Source organism: Netta rufina (assembly GCF_964035555.1).
Source record: "Netta rufina genome assembly, chromosome: 6".
Taxonomy (NCBI): Eukaryota; Metazoa; Chordata; class Aves; order Anseriformes; family Anatidae; genus Netta; species Netta rufina.
In genome coordinates, this window is record NC_140129.1 from 9931818 (window position 1) to 9950788 (window position 18971).

Consider the following 18971-nt stretch of genomic DNA (forward strand, 5'->3'; position numbering starts at 1 on the left):
GCTTCCCATTCCCAGCAGCGCTCAAAGAGCCTCTTCTTGTCATACAGAAGAGCATTTTCTCATCATACTGAGGCACATCTGACTTCTGTTAATGTACCATCTAAATCACTCACAGAGAAGTTAATAGAGCACATATTCCAAAGATGCTACAAACAGCTCAAGAACAGCAGAGACATCCCAGATCAAAACTGCCCTTAGAGGCTGAATCTGAGAAGCATGATGTTAAAAGTAACTCAATCTACCCGCAAATTATCACTCAAATTTGTAAGTTTGCCTTCTACCTCCCTATCCAAAGTTTATAAGCCTGCCTTCTACCTCTGTAGCCATCAGCAGCACACTGCCCTGCAGCAACTGAGCTTCAGGAAAGGACACCAGAAGAGCCTAATTGGCATCAGAGGGTTTTATCTGGCTGAGGTCATGCCTTCAGCCAACCCACCCAAATCAGACAGGTGTTGGCAGAAAGGGGAGCAGAGGCAGGGAACAAGACAGCCACCTTTAGCAGCAGCCAGCTTGGACACAGCAAAGAGCTGAACCACAGGGCTGTAGGGCCAGGCTCGAGCCTGGGTTACCAGCCTCCTTTTTGGGAGATTACCGGAGGAAGGATGCAAAAGAGTCCACATAAACATAAAGCCAAATTCACACCACATTTGCCATTGATCCCATGCAGCTGTACGCGATCAGTACGAATTAGCTGGTAGGAACAAGGCAGTCATCAGCTGTTCTTAACTGTTTAAAGTCACATCAAGCCCAAAGATGTGATGTCTAATGAACCGCATGCCTAACTCGTTACATATAAACATATGCAAGCCAGTTTCCAAGTAGATTTATGCCTGCAAACACCATTCTGCTGTCTTTTAGTGTACGTTTTGTTCTTACACGTACCTCCATGAAAAAGGAGCGCTCCTGGTTCTCAGTCATTAATACCAAGCCCACCGCAGCAGACAATTTTTGCTCAGCGAAGAGGCCGGACTACATACAGCAGGACTCCTGCCTGGGCTGGCACGACGCAGTGTTTCCCTCACGTATAAACACCCTAAGTGCTTCAGGCTTAAGTGGAGCCCTCGGATCATAAATAGCCCCACACCGCTGCAATTAACGTTACCTTTTACTTAGCGTTTAATGACTTTGCCCTTGAACATCCAGGCTGGCTGACGGCCCCAGAGGCAGGCGGTGCTGGTGGGGTGTCTGGGGCTGCTTTGGGTGAGGGTGTGGGGACACAAAGCGGTGCCACCACCACTGCCACCACCGCCACCACCACCACACGCATCCCAGGCTGTGGTGCTGCTCCAGGGAAGGGCGCTCAGCTTCCCGAAAGCCACCGCTGCCGGACGCTGCTCGCACAAAAGAAATCCAGCTTTGTCCCCCAGGGGTTGTGGCTGAGGCGGAGAAGCGCAAATAATGGTGTTTTGGGGTTATTTTTGTGTGTGTTTTTTGTCTTTGAGGGGCTGCGCCTCGCACCTGTGAGGGGATGAGGAGGGGGCACCCCCCGGCCGTTACGGCCGTTAGAGCCGGGGGGGCTGCTCGTGGGCGGCCGCTGGGAGCCCTGAGGAGGATGAGGAGGAGGAAGAGGAGGAGGATGAGGAGGAGGAGGGGGATGAAGGACAAGGGGGTGCCGCTCACCTCACGGGCGATCTGGTTGAGCGCGTCGTCCTCCGCCGTCAGGCGCTCCCGGTTCGGCAGCCGCTTCCTGCCGGCGCCCTGCGTCCCCATGGCGGGGTGGGGAGGATGGGATCCGGAGGGGATCGGGTCCGAGGGGATCGAGGGGGATCCGGCTCCGCGAGGATCGGGTGGGAGCCGCCCCGCGCCCCCCCGGCTCCTGCCTCAGCCGCCCGCCCGCCCTCAGCAGCCCGACACACAGCGCCCCCGCCCCGCGCATGCGCCGCCGGCTCCGGCCGGGAGGGGCTTGGGGAGAGGGGTTTTGGGGTCGGGGTTTTGGGGATTTGGGGTGAGGGGTTTGGGGTTTTGGGGTGAGGGGTCTGGGGGTTTTCACGTGAGGCGCGTGGGGTGTGGTGTGAGGGATTTGAGGTTTTGAGGAGAGGAGTTGGGGTTTGGGGCTTTTGGGGTGAGGGGTTTGGGGTTTTGTACCGTGGGTTGGTGGATGTGGTTAATTCCGCCAAGCTGCCAGCATCGAGCAGCTCGGTGCTTAGCCGAGGTGAAGTAACTGGCGCCGACAAAGAGCCAGTGATCTCCAGGATTCCTGTCACAGCCCTCGTACCACTGTTCATACCCCGAGTACATCCCCTCATACCACTGTTCTGACCCCAAATATGTCCCCTCATACAGTGGTTCTAACCCCGAATACATCCCCACATAACGCTGTTCTAGCCCCGAATACATCCCCCTGTACCGCTGTCCTGACCCCAAATACGTCCCCTTGTACCACTGTTCTGACCCCAAATACATCCCCTCATACCACTGTTCTGACCCACCCACCAGGGATGCCACCCACCAGATCAGGCTGGCCAAAGTCCCATCAACTTTGGCCTTGAACACCTCCAGGAACGGGGCACCCACAGCTTCTCTGGGCCACCAGTGCCAGGGCCTCACCGCCCTCTGAGTGAAAAATTTCTTCCTAACATCTAATCTAAATCCCTCTCTCTCTAAATCGAGCCCCCAGATAAATCTTAGAAAGGGGAGGAAAACAGCCAAAGCTCAGGCCAACTCCAAATTACAGATCAGACCTGTTCTAAAATCAGAAATCACCACAGCATCACTACCCGCAGGTTTCTGGGTTTGCTGACCAGATCTGTCAGCCCATGCACACCCAAAGCCAACGCTTATCTGGAAGTTTTCATGGATGACAATGGGGATTTGGGTCATTTCTGCAGAAGACTGATCCTCGAATTCAAAATTGTGTCAAGCAGTTTAATATATCATCCCTTCCCATGAGGGCATTTATCAGGACATAAAGCAACCAGTTGCTGCTTCAGGAAAAAAAAAAAAACTAGTTCTAGCAGAATCCCTTTCCCCAGATGGGTATAAACGCCCTCCATGCAATCCAGGCTACTGGGCTTCTGGTTCTCCAGAAACTACTTAATTGTCACTTGCTGCTTTTTATACCAGTGACATCAAGGTGACTATTTATAGCCGGTGCCTGTGCCGAATCCATTGTCTTCATTCCTCGGCAGGGCAATGCCTGCAGGGCCCCAAGTGAAACGCGATGGGACAAACTTAGCAAGGAATCACACAGACCTTTGGTGGACAGCTGTCGACATTACTTTCTCGGAAATGCTGTGTCTTGTTTGTTTTCCTTTTTTTTTTTTTAGACAATTTGGGCTGTGTGTGAGCTCACAGCTCATCTCAAAGTTGTTTGGGGATCCATCGCTCTTCTGATGACTCAGCATGGACCAATGCTGTTTCTTGTGCCTGGGACTATTTATCTCTGCAAGAAATAAACGACTTTTTGTCAGCAGAAGCAGCTACGTCAGTCCCCCACTTTGCTTGGGCACTGAAAACAAGGGTGCCACATCCCCAGATTGGGAGTCACGTCTACTCTGACTCCACACAAGTGGAGACAAAAGCACACGTTCTGCAAGGCTGTGCAGGGGCTTTAATAGTGATCTGGCTGTGTGGGTAAAGCCTCACTGTGACTGGTTTTCCTAGATATCCCACAGGCTTCCCTCCTTCAGCCACCTTCACACACCAACCTCACCTCCCAGAGGCCTTGCTTAGCCCTATCAGGCTGTGCATAGCTTGTTCCCTGAGCCCTTATCCTTGAATTTGCCCCTGCCCTTTGAGGAATTCTGGCTAAAGGCACAGGGCAGAGCCTTATTTTTAGGCCCGTGTTACCCAGGGATTTCAGCCACCTGTGTGGCTGCATCACTGTTATCCACGCGAGGAATTTCCAGTTCAGCCGTGCAGGAAGATTTGCATTCGTGCCTTACTGGCTGGAAGCCTTGCAGAGATTTGGCCTTACAGCCAAGCTGAAGCTTGCGCGGGGCAGATTTATGTCTGAAAACCTGCCATTGAGAGAGCTTTCTAAAGAAAAAAAAATAATAGAGTACTTGGAAGAGAAGTTACTGAGTGTCTGCAGTCAGAACTCAAATCACACATGCACTGCAGCCTAAGGAATCCTTTTTGCTTGCATTCCAGACACTTACAGTAATTTCTTCTTTTAATACAGTCAAAATAAGCTGTCTCGTTGTAAAGACACTATACATACAGAATTTGTCCAAATAAATATGAAGTAATGATTCAAATACATTAGTTTTGGCTACACTGTGAAGTGCATTGACTGCCGCTGCAAATTAAATACTGAAACACGCATTTCTTATTTTAACAAGCAACGTGAAGTCGAGGCTCATTTTGTCTGAGAGCCATAACTGTGATTAATGATACTCAGACAAGCCTGAGTATCCCATGCCAGTTTCAAAGGGCTCTATTTTAAGAGCATAATACGTACCTCGTTCTCCAATATCCTGCGTACAAGGGGGCCATTTCATGCAGAGTACATCCCAAAGACACAATTTTCCCTCTGTGCTGCTCTTAAACCAAACCGCCTTGTAAAACCGCACTCTGGAGGATCAGAACAAGCAATCAGCTGTTAAAGCTGCTGCTGCTTGTGTACTCAGTAGGCCCTTTTTACATAATAAAATTGATGTTTTTATGCACTTCGCAGCAAAATATGGTTATGTTTCTATTAGCAGCAAGCCCAGGGATAGGGGAATCCAGTCGCTAGCTGACAGCATTGAAAGAAAACACAGGGACACCTCTCTGCTACACCATAGGACTGTGGCATCTGGCTAGCCAGAAATGAAGTTTGACAGCTTTAATAAGATGTCCATTAGCCCAAGGAGAGTGGAGCACTTAAATACTTTGGAAAACCAACACTTCGGAGGCCGATATTTCATATTGTCAAGATACGTGAGAGGAGCAGAGCCCCACTAACACCGTAACATTTTGCAAACATAACAGCAGTGCTATCCAGCAGGGTCTGCGGATATATTAATGGGAAAAAATTACATCGCGGACAACTATGTGCTGGCACTGAGGTACTTCAGAAAAAAAAACACACACTGCTGCATCTAAAGGGCTTCTCCTTTATTGTACCTCCTAAAGGGCCCATGATAATTGTCTCTTCAGCAAATGAACCCTCCTGGGAGAAGCCTTGAGATGTTGGTGTCACATCTGAGCAGCATCAAGACAGGGCTCAGGAGACCGATAGCGTCCATGCAGATGTGTCGGGATTAAATTCATTTGTCCTCATGTCAAAAGAGCGGCTATTTGCATCAGGGGAGCTCTGTTGTGCTGGGAACCTTGCGTGGCTTCACCTCAGAATTGGACCCTCTTCAAGGCCGAGGAAGAATCATCCTTCCGAAGGAGTTTTTCAAAGCCTTGGGCTTGATTTCATTTAATGTTTTCATTAGCACTCCCACGCAAGTAGTCCAGCGCTAATGAAATACACCCTGTGCATTTCGCGGGGTTATGAAGCAACATCAATAAAGGAGGATAAAGTCATACGAGAATAGGAAGAGGCTAAGACACGAGTGGAATGACATCAGGCAGACTGCAAATCCCATGTCAAGGACTGAACCCGTGATCTCATCAGCCGGAGGTGACAGAAGAGGAGGAAGTTCTGGGGTCACAAACTGATCATGGGTTAGTTGTGTGCCAGCATCACAACACAAACAGCAAAAAAAATATGTTTTATGTTACAGCATTTCAGGTAAGGGTGTCTCAATGCAAATACTTCCACCATTGCACAAAACATCCACAAGACCCTACCTGAAATGGTGCCTCTTCATCTGGTTACCTGTGTGAAGAAGAATTCAGACTTGCATAGCCGTAGGCAGAAAATCTGCATCTCTTTTCTATAAACCCCTTTGGAGAGAAGAGCTGGGATGATTCTGCATAAAGTTTGGAGCCAAGTTAGCACAAAAGCTACAGGCCATACATAATAGCAGTCTGGAAATCACAAGTTTATTGCCAAAAAAGGTCTGGACACGCATCCCAAACTAAGCATTATCATGAGTGTCTGGCTGCAGACACCAGCACTGGGGGCTCCCTGCCCTGCCACAAAGTTTGGGACATCAATATCCATCCTGCTGGCACTGCAGCAGCCCCAGAGAGTTCTCCTGCCCCCCCGATGCTCCTGTTTGGATGGCATAAGACCAACAGTTCAATCATGCAACATCCAAATCCGTGCCAGGCAGGGGACTTTACCTGCAGTTTGCAAACTGAGCTTGCAGAAAACTGCCCGTTTTGCGCTAAAATGGGAACCGACTCGAGGCAGCCTCCTCAGACCTCATCTAATTAGGAGCAGACACAGCACGGCTTAGGGTTTTTCAGTGCAAAGCAAAGTTGAGCCAGCTCCACAGCAGCTGCAGGGAGCTAAACCGCTCCTGGGCTGCTGCACAGCAGCCTCGTGGCTGTGCCTGACTCCCAGCAAAGGCACATCAGGGTCTGCTGTTCAGGAGCTGTGCCGCTAGCTGCTCCCCCAGCCAGCTGCAAAATCTGGCTGCTTCTCTTCCTCTGGTTCCCCTCTTGTCATGTAAAGCTACGTTTTAAGAGAGCCCCAGGCTGTTTTCTTAGAAATAATGCATCAAGCATGAAATAAGTGAGAGCAAGGCATCACGCAGCCTCGTTACACGGGCTGGATCCTTCCTGCTTATTTGATTTCCCTGAGGTTTGTCTGCTCCATGCTGCGTGGCTTTGTCTGCTCCGGTCCCAAATATTCCAGGGTTAAGCTGAGACACATTTTCCGAGCAGGCCCTCCAGGTTTTCTTCAAGCCGAGTTGTTTTGGACCGCAGTAATGCACAGCCACAACACAGGGCCTGAAAATGCCAATTGTCTGTAGTGGGTTGAGTGTTTGCACTAATTAGTGATACTGCCCCATAAAACAGCGCGTGGACAGCATTTGGAAAAGCCTACGTGAACACCAGTTTAATTAATTGGAGTGGAAGGAGGAGCTGTTTGCTGTCCCTATGGAAATCCATCTAGATTGATCCAAAGTTAGAGGAAAAACAGCCCTTTTCTCCAGTGCCAGAGAACTCAGCCATGCTTTGCTTCTAGAGATCTTCCACACCTGTCAAGGACGAACTATTTCCCATTCACCACTTTTACATCAAATTTAAAAAATTGTCGTGTCTTTTCTCAGGAAACGGTTCCAACCACTTAATACCAGGAAGAAAAGCTCCTGCATTTGATGTCTCATGATTTCTGCAAGTGTGCTGAAGCCGTGCATCGCTGCTCCATCTCCTGCCTTGCTCACCCACCCGCCCAGGACAGAGACAGACAGTTGATATAGTTCCTGGCCAGCCAAAAACAAGCTGTGCTAGTGCTCAGGGATGCAGCCTCCAGCTGTGCTAATCACCAGCAGGGCAGGAAGGCAGGTCATTATCGTTTCCTGAAGTGAAGAAGTCTGCCTAAACTCGGAAGTGAAAGAAGATACCAGCAAGAAAACATTGGATTGAAACAGAGACAAAACACTTCACATGTCACAGCGCATTCGAGCTGAAGGTGCATCTCATTTTAAGTCATAATACATTTTCCTAGCACCCCTAGTATTCCTATTTTTTCCATTCACAGGGAAAAATGACATTTGGGAGTGATCCATGCGCTCAGCATGCTTTCCTTGCCCTCTGCCCCCATGCACCCTGAGCCATCAGCCAGCTCCTGCACCCCAAGCCCCTCACCAATTACCATCCTCTGCAATTTCCTTGTCAGCCTTTCCACAGCATTAATTATTATGGCACTGAAGCCCTTCTGATCGCTCCCTGTAGGGCTGTGAGGGAATTATTTCCCCTCTTCTCCATCAGCAAAGAGCCAAAACGGTCGGGCAAGAGCTGTCAAAATTGCTAGTGCTTAATTTTCTTGACGACTGTAGAAACAATTAAAAGAAGATTTTTCCCCAAACACACTCAGTTGACACAGAATGCTTTCATTTCAGCTGCATTAAAGAAAAAAGTAACAAAAAAGCACTGAATAACCCAAACTGAACATAGAGGAAAATGTGTGCTTGCATCTACAAGCCACCATGTTACATAGACAGCTGAATGGCTTTGCAAGCACCTGGCTGGAAACAGATCCCAAAGGCAGAAAGAGAACAGCCTTAGCCACAAATTTCTGCTCTTTCTTTTGCTTTTTTTTTTTTTTTTTTTAAACTCAGCGCATAGCCACTTATTGCAGGGTTTCCAGCTTCAAATCACGTAGGGCTGGGCACTGTCTTGGGGAGTTCCCCAGGAATTTGTCAGACACCACCTTCATTGCTCAACCTCGATTTCTGCAGAAGTTTTCATCCTCCCTGACCTTGCAGCAGTGGTGGTGGCTGAGAGGAAAGAGACTTTTCTGCGGTGGCCTCTTTCTGGGCGGTCACTAAAGCTCCTGAAACATCCCGAGCGCATCAGCGGCTCCACAAAACTAATTAGAAGTTCCCAAAATAATTTTTAATACATTTTTCAATTAGGAAAGGAGCTGCTTAAGGTCATAGCAGGTAATGGTTTCCCCCCCGAGGCATCTCCATCCCTTGCTGGCTCGCTGGCAGGGGATGAGACGTCTCACCTCCGCGTAGCAGCGGTGGCTGGCACAAAGCGAGGCTGCTGGGGCTCAGACAGATGAAATAATTTCTATTCCCGTGCGTGTACACACCACGCCTGCAACACCCAGCCCGTGAAGCCAAGGAGCAGCTGGAAACCAGCCAAACACTCTGACGTGACCCGAAAAATAAAAGCAAGGAGACCGCGTGGCTGCCGGCCCTCTGCGAGGCAGGGGGAGACGGACCCCATCCTAAAACGCCCTGTGAATGCGTCTGTGCTATACATCCAAAAACTGGGTGGGGACTCTGGCAGAAATAAACTCGTGTTCACACCCACACGAGCTTTCCAAGTCTGCGTGAGACAACATTGCTCAAGTATTTCCCACTCTCCCTGCGCTGGCAAACCGCTTGCAGTCGCGTTCATCACGACCGTCTCGTGAAAACACAGACAAACAAAACACTGCTGGGGGAGATTAACTGGGCTGGGAGATATTTTTTTGGCTGTCAGTGAACTCCTCCGCGGCCCTTTGCGTAGAAAGGTGCTACCTACAGCCATTTTTTAGCCTGTTTTCCTAAGAGAACGAGCCATATGTGATCACTCTGTCCATGTGTGCCTGTCCTGGACTAAAAGCTTAACCCAGCTGGCCAGAAATCACCAAATTTTATCATCAAGGTCAGGGTCCATCCCCTTTGCATGGCAAAAAAAGCATCCCCCTGAGCTCAGGGTGGGCAGCAGACAACGCACGTGGCAGGGGGAGCTTAGGGGCTTTCATCATGCAAACCCTGCACCTTGTTGGTAACGATGAATCCCCTTTTGTAGAACTTTTCCTTCTTTTTCTGCATCCTCCAAGGGTTCTCTTCTCCCAGTGTCCCAGCTGTGGGTCTGCCCGGCATCCCCCAGCCATCCCTATGACCATCCCAGTCTCATTTCCAGTGGATTCCCTCCAGGACCTGCCCCTTCAACCAATTTCCAGGCAAAGCCACAGGAAAGCATTTCTTGTGGTTCACAGGCACTGAAAATGTTTATTGTAGTCAGTAGTTATTTTCCCTCCTTGCTCTTTAACACGTTCACCATCACTTATCATCTGGGACCCATTAATATTAAGCGTGTTTAACGTTTCCAGGCCAATCTCTGGAGTGTTTTAGCGACATTAATAATTAATAGGGGAAGGCGAGCACTTTAGAGGCCTGAAGCAGTTCACAACAGGCTGGGTTTTGAGGCTCAGCGTAAATATCTGTTCGTCATTGCGACACCACTAACCCTCAAAATATTTCGTAGCCCTGCCATTGCAAGAGGGAGGAGCTCGGTTTTTCTCTCATTAACAAAGGCAGAGCTCTTCTTCCTCTTAGGGCTGACAAAATGACTCGTTAAGGCTCTGTTGCAACAGCAGGAACAAACCTTGCCTGTACTATCGTGAGCAGGCTACCATCGGTCTTCAGAGTGTGAACTCCAGGGGATCTCATTGCACCAGCTCACGACGTTACTGCAGGCACAGAAGAGAGACAGCAACAGCTTGCAGAAAGGTGGTGATGTCCTCTCAGAGCTGGTGAAGCTCCTAGAAAGTAGGGACAGCAAGACGTAAAGTAGACAAGAGTGGTGCATTCAACCTTAAGCATTTCCCAGCACGATTCACAAGTCTATAATTCGATTTTCTGGAATTGGCTCACTTTCACATGGCGCTATACCCAGGGATCTGGAGGGGTTTAGTAGGCAGCTGTGCATCAGCTTGGGAGCACCGATTCCCTTTCCAGCGTGGCTTCCAGGAGCCTATTTGACAGCTCCCAGCTTGGGCTTTGTGCAGACAGTGGCTCCTTGTGTCCTCAGCACGAGCCCTGAGCTGCGAGCAGCCCCTGTGGGCTGGCTGTGCCTACCCCAGCACACCACATACCTGTCAGCAAGCGCAGGGGTAAAGCAATAACAGCCCCCACCAGCATTATGGACAAGATCTGCTCAGACCCTGGGCTTTCTGCTTCACCAGGATTTTTTTAAGAGCACCTTTAAAGTGATCTGATAGCAAAGGAGCCCATTTGCAGCTCATAAACGTAATTTGTCCTGACCTCTCACTTTGAACTCGCTGTGCTTACTGTGCTTCGGATGTTTCTTCTCCAAACAAACCAGCCTGTAAAAATAGGAGAGCCTTGGCCTATTCCTGAGGCTTTGCATCCCCTGCCTCCCAAAATGAGCCTGAAGCTCCCCAAACAACCTCGTTATTCCCCGAAATACCCAGGCAGTTTGGAGCCTGCTCAGAGGAGCAGGGTAAGGCAACAACTGGTTCTGCAAAGAGCCAGGACTGCAGATGGACTCTGCTCATTTTTAGCAAGACTGGCTAAACCGAAATAGTTATCCCAAAGGCAAGGCCTGCTAAATATACTCACCCACAAGTGACCAGTTCCTTTGAAGCTGGCAGTGCAGAGGGACAAGACGTCTGTCCCAAGCATCTCTAGCAGTCCCAGCTCTGTGCTTTGCTCTCACTGCTAAGGACAAGTTTCCCAGTGCCTTTCCAGTATAAATAATGCATTTTTTTTTTCTGCTCCTCCACATTCCCTGGGAACAGCAGAAAGAAAGGAAAAGCCACTCGTGCTTTCAGGTACTTTCTTCATCCCACTGTGCAGCAAAAGACGAGGCAGACAGCAGTGTGCACGGAGCAATCTGGGTGGCCAAAATATACCCTGGGAGTTTTGCCCTAGGAGATTTATTCTGACCTGTTCTGGTAGCCCTGTGTGCTACTAAAACGCTGCAGCTCCTGCAGGAAAAAGGATGAAAACAGAGCAGCAGGGGAAGGTCCGCAAGCGGTTTTGAGGTGCTCAGGTCATGCCTCGCTGGGTTGGAATATTTGGTGCCTACCAGCCCTGCGGCCAGAGCTCTCCTACCAGGTCTTGCGGTGTAACCACAAGCGTAAAGCTCCAGGAGCAGGTTCAGAAAGGAGACTCGGCAGCAGAGAGCTGTGCTGTCTGAAATCACGGACGAGCTGTGCCCCCTAGTGGGTCTGCAGCTGGAGAAGGTCCCGTGCCGGAGACGGTGCCCACCCCAGGGACACCTCCCCTGGGACCCAGGGGGTGCTTATGAAAGCCCCTGCCTCATCCCAGGCAAATGCGACTGGGATTAGGAACAAAGGCAAGAAGAGAAGTGCCCAAACGCTTTTCTACCCCTCTGCTGTGCCAACCCAGGTTCACGCCGGTTTGGGATTTCACAGGGTGGGTAGGAAACTTCTTCAAAGGCTCCCCAGATCCTTTCTAGCCTGGCTGATGGGCAGGGAGCCGGGAGGAAAGGCTTTCCTGCCCTCCGGCCAGGAGCTGGGTGCAGGTTAAGCTCTGCTCGGGGGCTGGATGCAGCTGAGTGGTGTCGGTGCTGGGATTTGTTCCCCCCCAAAAAAAGGAAAATCCACTCTCATTTGGCTCACAGACCAAAAAGTTACTCGTGCAGATCCAGAAAGCCTTCAGAGCTGGCTCTGGAAGGCAAGGCGTTACAGAGGGCCAGGTTAGTGCTACAAACACAAAAGCCACCTTCCTTTAGGTTTTTAATGACCTGCAGATCTTCCTGTTCTCTCTCCAGACCGGTTATCCCAATACACTGTGCTTTTCCCCCATTAAGATGTAAGAGCTTTAACAAGAGCTCTCTACAAAGCGCCCAGCCCCTGCGGTAACCAGCCATTAGTTTAATTAAAAGGCAGGAAAAGCCCAAGTGCTCAGGTTTTTTTCTTTGCTCGCTTTGTCTGCGCCTCGCCAGCTTGTCTGCGAAGCCCTTTGCGGGAGCAGCGGGTGTGCCGCTTCCCACCCGCTCCCCAAAAACCAAATCCCTTTGGCAGCCCCAGCTCCGAGTTATCGCAGCCTGGGACCAAAGAGGAGTCTCACCTGTGTCAGCAGAAATCACAGTGTTAGAAAAAACCCTACAAAGGCTGGATCCCTGGCACCAGCCTGCCTCGTACCCAACCCTCCCCTTCCCAAATCCCAGCTGCGGGATGCGGGAGGTGATGCTCACAGCACCTCGGAGCTCAAGCCACTGAAAAAAAAAGCTCCTGCAGCAGGGACAAGGGACAGCTGGGACAGAGGGAGCACAGAGGGCAGGGTTTATGGCCCTGCCTCGCCCAGCCGGCAGGGAGGGTTTAAGGTTCACCCGTTTCTGCTCACCTCTTGGCTCTGGCACCACTCTCCGGCAGCTGCTGGCGCGCCTGACGGAGTTTCGCTTTTAGATTTCTGTGGAGAGGAGGCAGCCGGGGAGGTTGGAGGAGGCCGTCCCCACCCGTCGAGGCTGATCCTGTCTGCTGAGGCTGTTCCCATCCGTCGAGGCCGTCCTCATCCATCAAGGTCATCTCCATCCATCAAGGCTGTCCTCATCTGTCGAGGCCGTCCCCGTCCTCCGCCACCCCTGCGCCAGAGGAGAGCCAGCCTGCAGCCAGGTAACCCCTTCCTCTGCCTCCCACCTCCCCCAAAATCCCAAGACTTGTGTCTTCCCACCCATAATCAGCCTCAAATCCCAGCCATAAAGGCAGCCCAGCCTCCAAAATCGCAGTCGGAGGGGGATCTCCGCTTGTTGCTGGCTTTCTTTCCCCAGCAGGGCGATAATGACCCAGGCTCTGCTCCCCGCAGCTCAGGGGAGGGCTGATCGTGTTGGGCAATCAGCGCTGCGTGGATCCAGCAGTGTGTACACATCAAAGTGTCTTTGCAGTGCAGGTTTCCCTGTCCCCTGGCAAGCTTCCCCTAAGCACGGTGACTGCCGCAGAGCTCAGCGCCAGCAGGAACGATCTGGGGACGCCGGTGTGCTAGCACCAGCTGGGGAAAAACAAACAAACAAACAAAACACCATAAAAAAAATCCCACGTCCCAAACCTGCAGGGTAGGTGCAGCAGAAACCCAGCAAATGGCTCCAGCATCCTCTGAGAGCTGCTGGCTCAGACATCAATTAGACGCTGTTAATTTCCCAGGAAGTTAAACAGAGGCTTACACGACACTTCTCAGTGTCTCCATCTCCAAATCTTTGCATTCCTTTTATTTTTTTCCCCAATTATATCTTTTCTTTGGAAATAAAGGGTAATATTTTTTGGAAATATTTACCCCTGAGAGTGAACACAGCAGGACCCCCCCCCCTCAGGTTAGCGATAACGCAGATACTGATTTATCGAGCGGCAAATGCCAAGCCCTCGCTGCTGCCTTCCAGCTCAGATAACTGCTCCACCTCCTGTTTCTGGCTCATATCACTAACAATAAAGCCCATAAAACGTGGGTTTTATGCAACGCTTAACCCTCAGCTGGAAGCAGGCACGAAGCTGCTAGGGTAAGGTCAGCAGAGCCTGCCCCAAATGTCTGCCTCGGGACACAGCTGCCACAAAATAGGGAGTCTGTTTGAGGTCAAATCAAACTTTTTCCTAATTTTTCCAATACCAGCAAGGTTCCTGGTGTGCTCTGGTGGGGCTTAGCTCACAAAACCAGCAGGAAAGGAGATTTCAGGGTTTCTCTCTGACACCCTCATCCCAGCACAGGGAAGTCAGGGAGGCTGCCTCGGCAGCGCCGACGAAGAGCAATCCTTCAACAGCAACAAAAACAAACACTTTCCCCTAAATCCTGTTAGTTTCCATCAAAATCAGAACAAAACGACTTGTTTTGCTTTCTTGGCGACCAGGGACATGAACCCCCTGCACCCTCTTACCATGGGAGAAAAGAAATTGTTGGAGATGAGCTGCGGCGACGCTCCCCCTCTGCAATAGGTGTTTGCAAGGAAATTTCCAGCGATTGCAGTAATTGTCGAGGGGGCTTCGTGCAGTCTTCTGGGGTTAAATGGAGGTGCATTTTAAGAAATAATTTGAAAAAAAAAGGAGTAACAGGGTTTACAAGACAATCTGCAGATCTTTTCATGCGGCTGCCTGTAAAGCTTTTTTGAGCATTACCTATGGCAGCAGACATAAAAATACCAGAAGGAGTGCACCCTTATGCTGCATTTTATTTTTATTTTTATTTAAATAAAATAATAAGCCAGATAATTACCTGCATGAACTGTGACCACGCTCTTTGTCATCAGGCTGTACAGTGCATTTAATGGGCTGAAAGCAGAAAATAATCAAGGGAATAATAATAATAACACTTCCAATAATCGAGGGAAAAGGGAAAACTTGGGCAAACTCCAACTGGGCATGGGCAGGGCTGAGTTTAAGTGTTAAAACTGGCTCTTTTGGGCAATGATGGACTTACTGAGTTAGTGGGCGAGCCCCCAAAAGCCGTTTTGAGGTCACACCACACTGTCACCAGTAGGGATTTCATGTGGGATGCTCAGCTTGTGGACTTGGGGTCACTGCAGGCACGTTTTGGGTTGGTTTCCTTGCAGGAGATGGCGCAGGAAGGGGCGGCAGGCGGCTCGCTGGAGAGGCATTGTCCCACCTACATCTACAAGGTGGTGCTGCTGGGGAGCACGGCGGTGGGAAAGTCGAGCCTGGCCTACCGATACTTGAAGAACGACTTCCAGGAGTCGCTGCCCACCGTGGGATGTGAGTGAGCATTTCCCCCCTCCTCCCCCCCAAGGTGGATTTGCTTCCCCCATTTGCTGCCAGCTTCGGGAGTGAGCAGCCAACCTCTTCTGCTGGGGTGGTGAAAACCCATCCAGTTTCCACAGCAGCATCCCCAACCTTGAATTGGGTGCAGCCCCGTGGCAGCAGCCCCAGTCTCTCCGTGCTTACCCCAATTGATTGAGCCCCATCCCGCCTCTCTTTCAGGCTCCTTCTTCACGAAAATAATACGGATGGAGTCGGCCACGGTCAAGCTGGAGATCTGGGACACGGCCGGGCAGGAGAAGTACCACAGCGTCTGCCACCTCTACTACCGGGGCGCCCACGCCGCCCTCCTCGTCTACGACATCACCAACAAGGTGAGGGGGGTGCTGAGCCCCTCAGCACCAAAATGCTGCCCCGAGACACCCCACTGGTGGGGCAGAAAGCCCTAGGAGCTGTGGTGTTGCTGTCTCTCCCCAGGAAACACTCGGCAGGGCGAAGCAGTGGCTAAAGGAGCTGGAGAAGGAGTTCCTGCACGATGAAATCGTCATCGCTTTGGTGGGCAACAAGACGGACCTGGCTGAGGAGAGAGAGGTCCCGGCCAAGGTGGGCACCTGCCTCATCCCCCTTTCCCCAAAGGGCCTTTGGGCACCCCCAAAAGGAGGTCCCTCAGAGGTCAGTGATGCATTTACAGGCAATTTCTTGGTGCAATTTCATGGCAGGACCTTTGGCTGCTCTTACCCAACCCTGAATAAGCCTGGCTCTTGTGGTCACCTTGCGCCCCCAAACCTCATGCCTGGGGGAGAAACTGACCCCGAGAGGTCTCCCCATGCCCCCAGGGTCCCCAGGGCCAGGGCCAGGGAAATTAATTCACCTCTTCTCCTCCCAGGAGGGCGAAGAGTTCGCGAGGAGCAGAAGCCTGCTCTTCATGGAGACGTCGGCGAAATCCAACCACCAAGTAAAGGATGTCTTTATGGCCGTAGGTAAGACACGGGGGGAAGCATGAAGCCCCCCAGGCACGGACGGGACCCCTGGGCAGGGGGTGCTGCCCTGTGGCTCTGCTCCCCCCCAGCCCTTCAGCTCCTGCAGCGTGAAGCGGAGAAGGCGCCGGCCCCGCACCGCGGGCAGCACGTGGACCTGGGGGAGAGCAGGGCGAGGACAGGGTGCTGCCGGGTGTGAAGGGGTCACAGGCTCCCCACGGGACATGGCATCGGGGAGGACAGGAGGGACCCGACCTCGTCCTTTCGGCGTTGGTGGTGAGAAGACAGCAGGTGGCACATGGATGGCACAGACCAAGGACCTTCCTCGTCATCTTCTCCACGAGAGCGCACGTGGTGCATGCACGGGGTCCTGGGCCAGGCTCTCACAGCAGCTTTCTCCACGGGGGTGACCTCCTTGCTGGTCCCAGGGACCGTGCTGCCACCAGCCCGGCCAGGATCCCACCCCATCGTAATGCGTTTTCGCATATGGGTGCGAATAAAGAGCCTGTCGCCCTCACCGCCTCCTTCTCCCTGACCCCCGTGTCCACACGCAGGTGGGGACCACAAAGGTCTGGAGGTAGCAGGGATCAGAGCCCAGCAGCAGCTGCCCAAATTGCTGTGTTTTTTATAGGGGAAGGCAGGACACTCTCATCTCCTCCACCCCCAAAGGGTGAGGGGCCCCCTGCCCATGGGGTGACACCACAGCTGTTTTTTGGGGTGCACAGTGACTCTCAAACCCTGGGAAATGCTTGGCCACAAGGCAGTGAACACCCTTGGGGGTGCTCCCGTGGAGGGGACAGAGCTGCAGCACCCCTTGCCCAACCTTACTTGGCCCCAAAAGCCCCCCGTGCCCCCATAGGGGCACCCCACAAAGGAGCACCCACCTGCACCGCCTCCCAGTGCTGAGCCACTTCAGGGGATGGGAGCTCCCCCCAGCAAAAAAACAAAACCCAAGGCCGCCTCCTCCCTAAATCCCCTCCATTAATTAGGCAGCTAATTAGTGAATGGCTGATTGCCACTCACCCTCTGCCCCCTCCCTCCTGAGATTAACCCTTCCCTCCCCAAGCAGCCCCACTCCCCTCCCCTCAGGCTGCTTGTGGGGACTCCCATCACCCTCACCCCCAAATTGGGTAAAAAGTGGGTAAAAGTGGGCTTGGGGGGGTCCAACTTGTGAGAGGATGCTGGGGAGGGGGGGCAGAGGGTGAGGGATGGGACCCCACGTGCTCTCCCCATGCCACAAAATGGGGCTTGGTGCGGGGACCCCAGAGGATTCACCTGAGAAAGCAGGGTGGGGGGGCCCCCGGGGCTTAATTTTAGGTGATATCAGCAACATTTGGGCTTGCATCCTGTGCTCCCCCCCCCATCCTAAAGCCCTCTTCCCCACGCGCTCGGTTTCGGAGCAGAGAGGCAGGAGGAGAGGAGAAGGGCTTTTATTGGGGTCCCCCATCTTCAGCTCAGGCGCTGCGCTCCCCCCGGGGGGGCTGGGGGCGCAGAGGGGCGCAGGCTGGCCGCAAGCCGCCCCCCCCCAGCTGGGTGCCTTCTCCCAGGGCTCGCCGTCGCCCGAATCTCCCCACCGGCCTGATCCCGCGGCCGGTGTACCACGAGGGGTCGATGTCCGGGTCTGCAAGGCAACGAGAGGCCAGGAGGCATCAGGGCGATTTTTTTTTGGGGGGAGGGAGGGATAACGGGGCACTGCACCCCCCTCACCTCCCCGAGGGAGGGGACTGAACCTTGAGAGGGGTGACAAAGGGGGCAGAGAGGTGCTAAAGGCTGGCGGAAAGGCCAAACCAACCTGCACGCCGGCCCCCTCCCTCCGTCCCCCCCAGATTGAGGGCGAGGGGCTGGGGGTGCGGGGCGCTGGGGGTGTCTCGGGGGAGTCCCTTACTGCTGCTCTCCTTACTCCTGATTGCCATGGAGCGCACGCGGGTGGTGGCGGCGGGCAGGGCCAGGCAGGCGAGCAGCAGGCACACGAGGCAGGCGGCCCCCAGCTTCATCCCCAGAAGGATTTTTTTTTCCCCCCCTCTGTTACGACGGCTCAGCCCGAGGACACGGCGACGGCGATCCCCGAGGTGGCTGCGGGAGCAAAGGGATGGCGGTGGGACAGAGAGAAAACCGCGGGGTTCGCTCCAGGTGGTGATGGAGACAGCGCGTCCCCTCCGTCTGGTGGCCCTGGGGAAATCCAGCCCTGTCGGGACAATAAAGGGATGCAGAGGGCATGGAGCACCCTGCTCATCCCTGTCCCAGGGGGAGCTGGAAAAAAAGAGAGGGATGGAGGTGAGGACGGCATCGCGTGGCCGTGGGCACGTGGGGTTTGCTGGGGTGCATCGTGGGGTGCCAGCCGGGCAGCGAGGTCGGTGCCTGAGCACGAACACCCCGCGGGGCAGCACGGGCTGGGAGATGGGTTTTATTTCTGCAGACACCTGCCGGGGTGAGGTCGGCGGAGCAAAGCTCGGCAGCTTTGTTCCCAGCGATGCCTGCGGAGGAGAAGTTTGCAGAAAGCCCGGGGAGGGCTCGGCGGGGAGAAGCAGCCGGCTGCCAGCTCCAGCGCTGGCTTTGATGGGCCCCATCCTTGGAAACCCCACCGAAGCAAATCCCCGGGGCCAGAGCAGCGCCTTGGAGCCGTCACCCAGCGGATGAAAGCGTGGCAAAGGCAGAGATACACGCCGGGCTCGCGTCCCCCGGTGCTCCCGGCCCCCAGCACTTACCGTGGTTCGAGGCGAGGTGCCCGGTGCCGTCCCGCTCACCCTCCGAGCCGGAGTCCCCCAGGACGCCGCTTTTATGCCCGGTTTCGTGCTGATGTCAGAGGCCAGCCCCGGCGGGGACAGAGCCGGGGCATCTCCTCTCCTCTCCTCTCCCCTCCCCGCCGCCCCCTGCGCTCGGCGCTCATCAAATCAGGGAAGGGATTTTCGTGACTCATAAGGGGCCATAATTTTATCTTCAGCCGGCCGAGGCAGATAGCTGGGGAATATGTTAATCCCCGCGTCCTCGACGTGACGTTATTCTGCACGGGAGGACGTTTTCCCCTCCGTCACCCTGCCCTC

General features: G+C 53.1%; 3 protein-coding genes across 5 annotated transcripts in view; 1 reads left to right on the forward strand and 2 right to left on the reverse strand.

The window, feature by feature from the left end:
- Positions 1-1839, reverse strand: part of LRRFIP1 (LRR binding FLII interacting protein 1) — a 100331-nt gene extending 98492 nt beyond the window's left edge. For 2 of the 3 annotated variants that reach the window (XM_084289221.1, XM_084289222.1), the window contains exon 1: positions 1621-1839. In XM_084289221.1, coding sequence (XP_084145347.1) covers positions 1621-1710 — 90 coding nt within the window. In that variant the 5' untranslated portion in view covers positions 1711-1839. Of the gene's footprint in view, positions 1-882; positions 1597-1620 lie in introns of those variants that run through there. The other variant, XM_084289226.1, reaches the window with a different exon arrangement.
- Positions 1840-12636: 10797 nt separating this feature from the next.
- Positions 12637-16177, forward strand: RAB17 (RAB17, member RAS oncogene family). Its single transcript, XM_084288849.1, has 6 exons — positions 12637-12871; positions 14791-14950; positions 15176-15327; positions 15431-15556; positions 15840-15933; positions 16023-16177. The coding sequence occupies exons 2-6, from the start codon at positions 14794-14796 to the stop codon at positions 16127-16129; spliced, it is 636 nt and encodes a 211-aa protein (XP_084144975.1). The 5' UTR covers positions 12637-12871; positions 14791-14793; the 3' UTR covers positions 16130-16177.
- A 1207-nt stretch (positions 16178-17384) lies between these two features.
- On the reverse strand, positions 17385-17924 carry PRLH (prolactin releasing hormone; the record flags this gene model as incomplete). The annotated part of the gene is made up of 2 exons (XM_084289407.1): positions 17385-17551; positions 17831-17924. 2 exons carry the CDS (start codon positions 17922-17924, stop codon positions 17385-17387), a joined length of 261 nt encoding a protein of 86 aa, XP_084145533.1.
- Between the last annotated feature and the right edge of the window lie 1047 nt (positions 17925-18971).

What these genes read in the sequence shown, in the direction of transcription:
- RAB17 (XM_084288849.1), top strand. Translation starts at nt 14,794, where the DNA reads ATGGCGCAGGAAGGGGCGGCAGGCGGCTCGCTGGAGAGGCATTGTCCC. An exon ending in AGAGAGAGGTCCCGGCCAAG is followed by an intron (nt 15,557 to 15,839) that starts GTGGGCACCTGC and finishes TTCTCCTCCCAG; the next exon opens with GAGGGCGAAGAGTTCGCGAG. An exon ending in GGATGTCTTTATGGCCGTAG is followed by an intron (nt 15,934 to 16,022) that starts GTAAGACACGGG and finishes GCTCCCCCCCAG; the next exon opens with CCCTTCAGCTCCTGCAGCGT.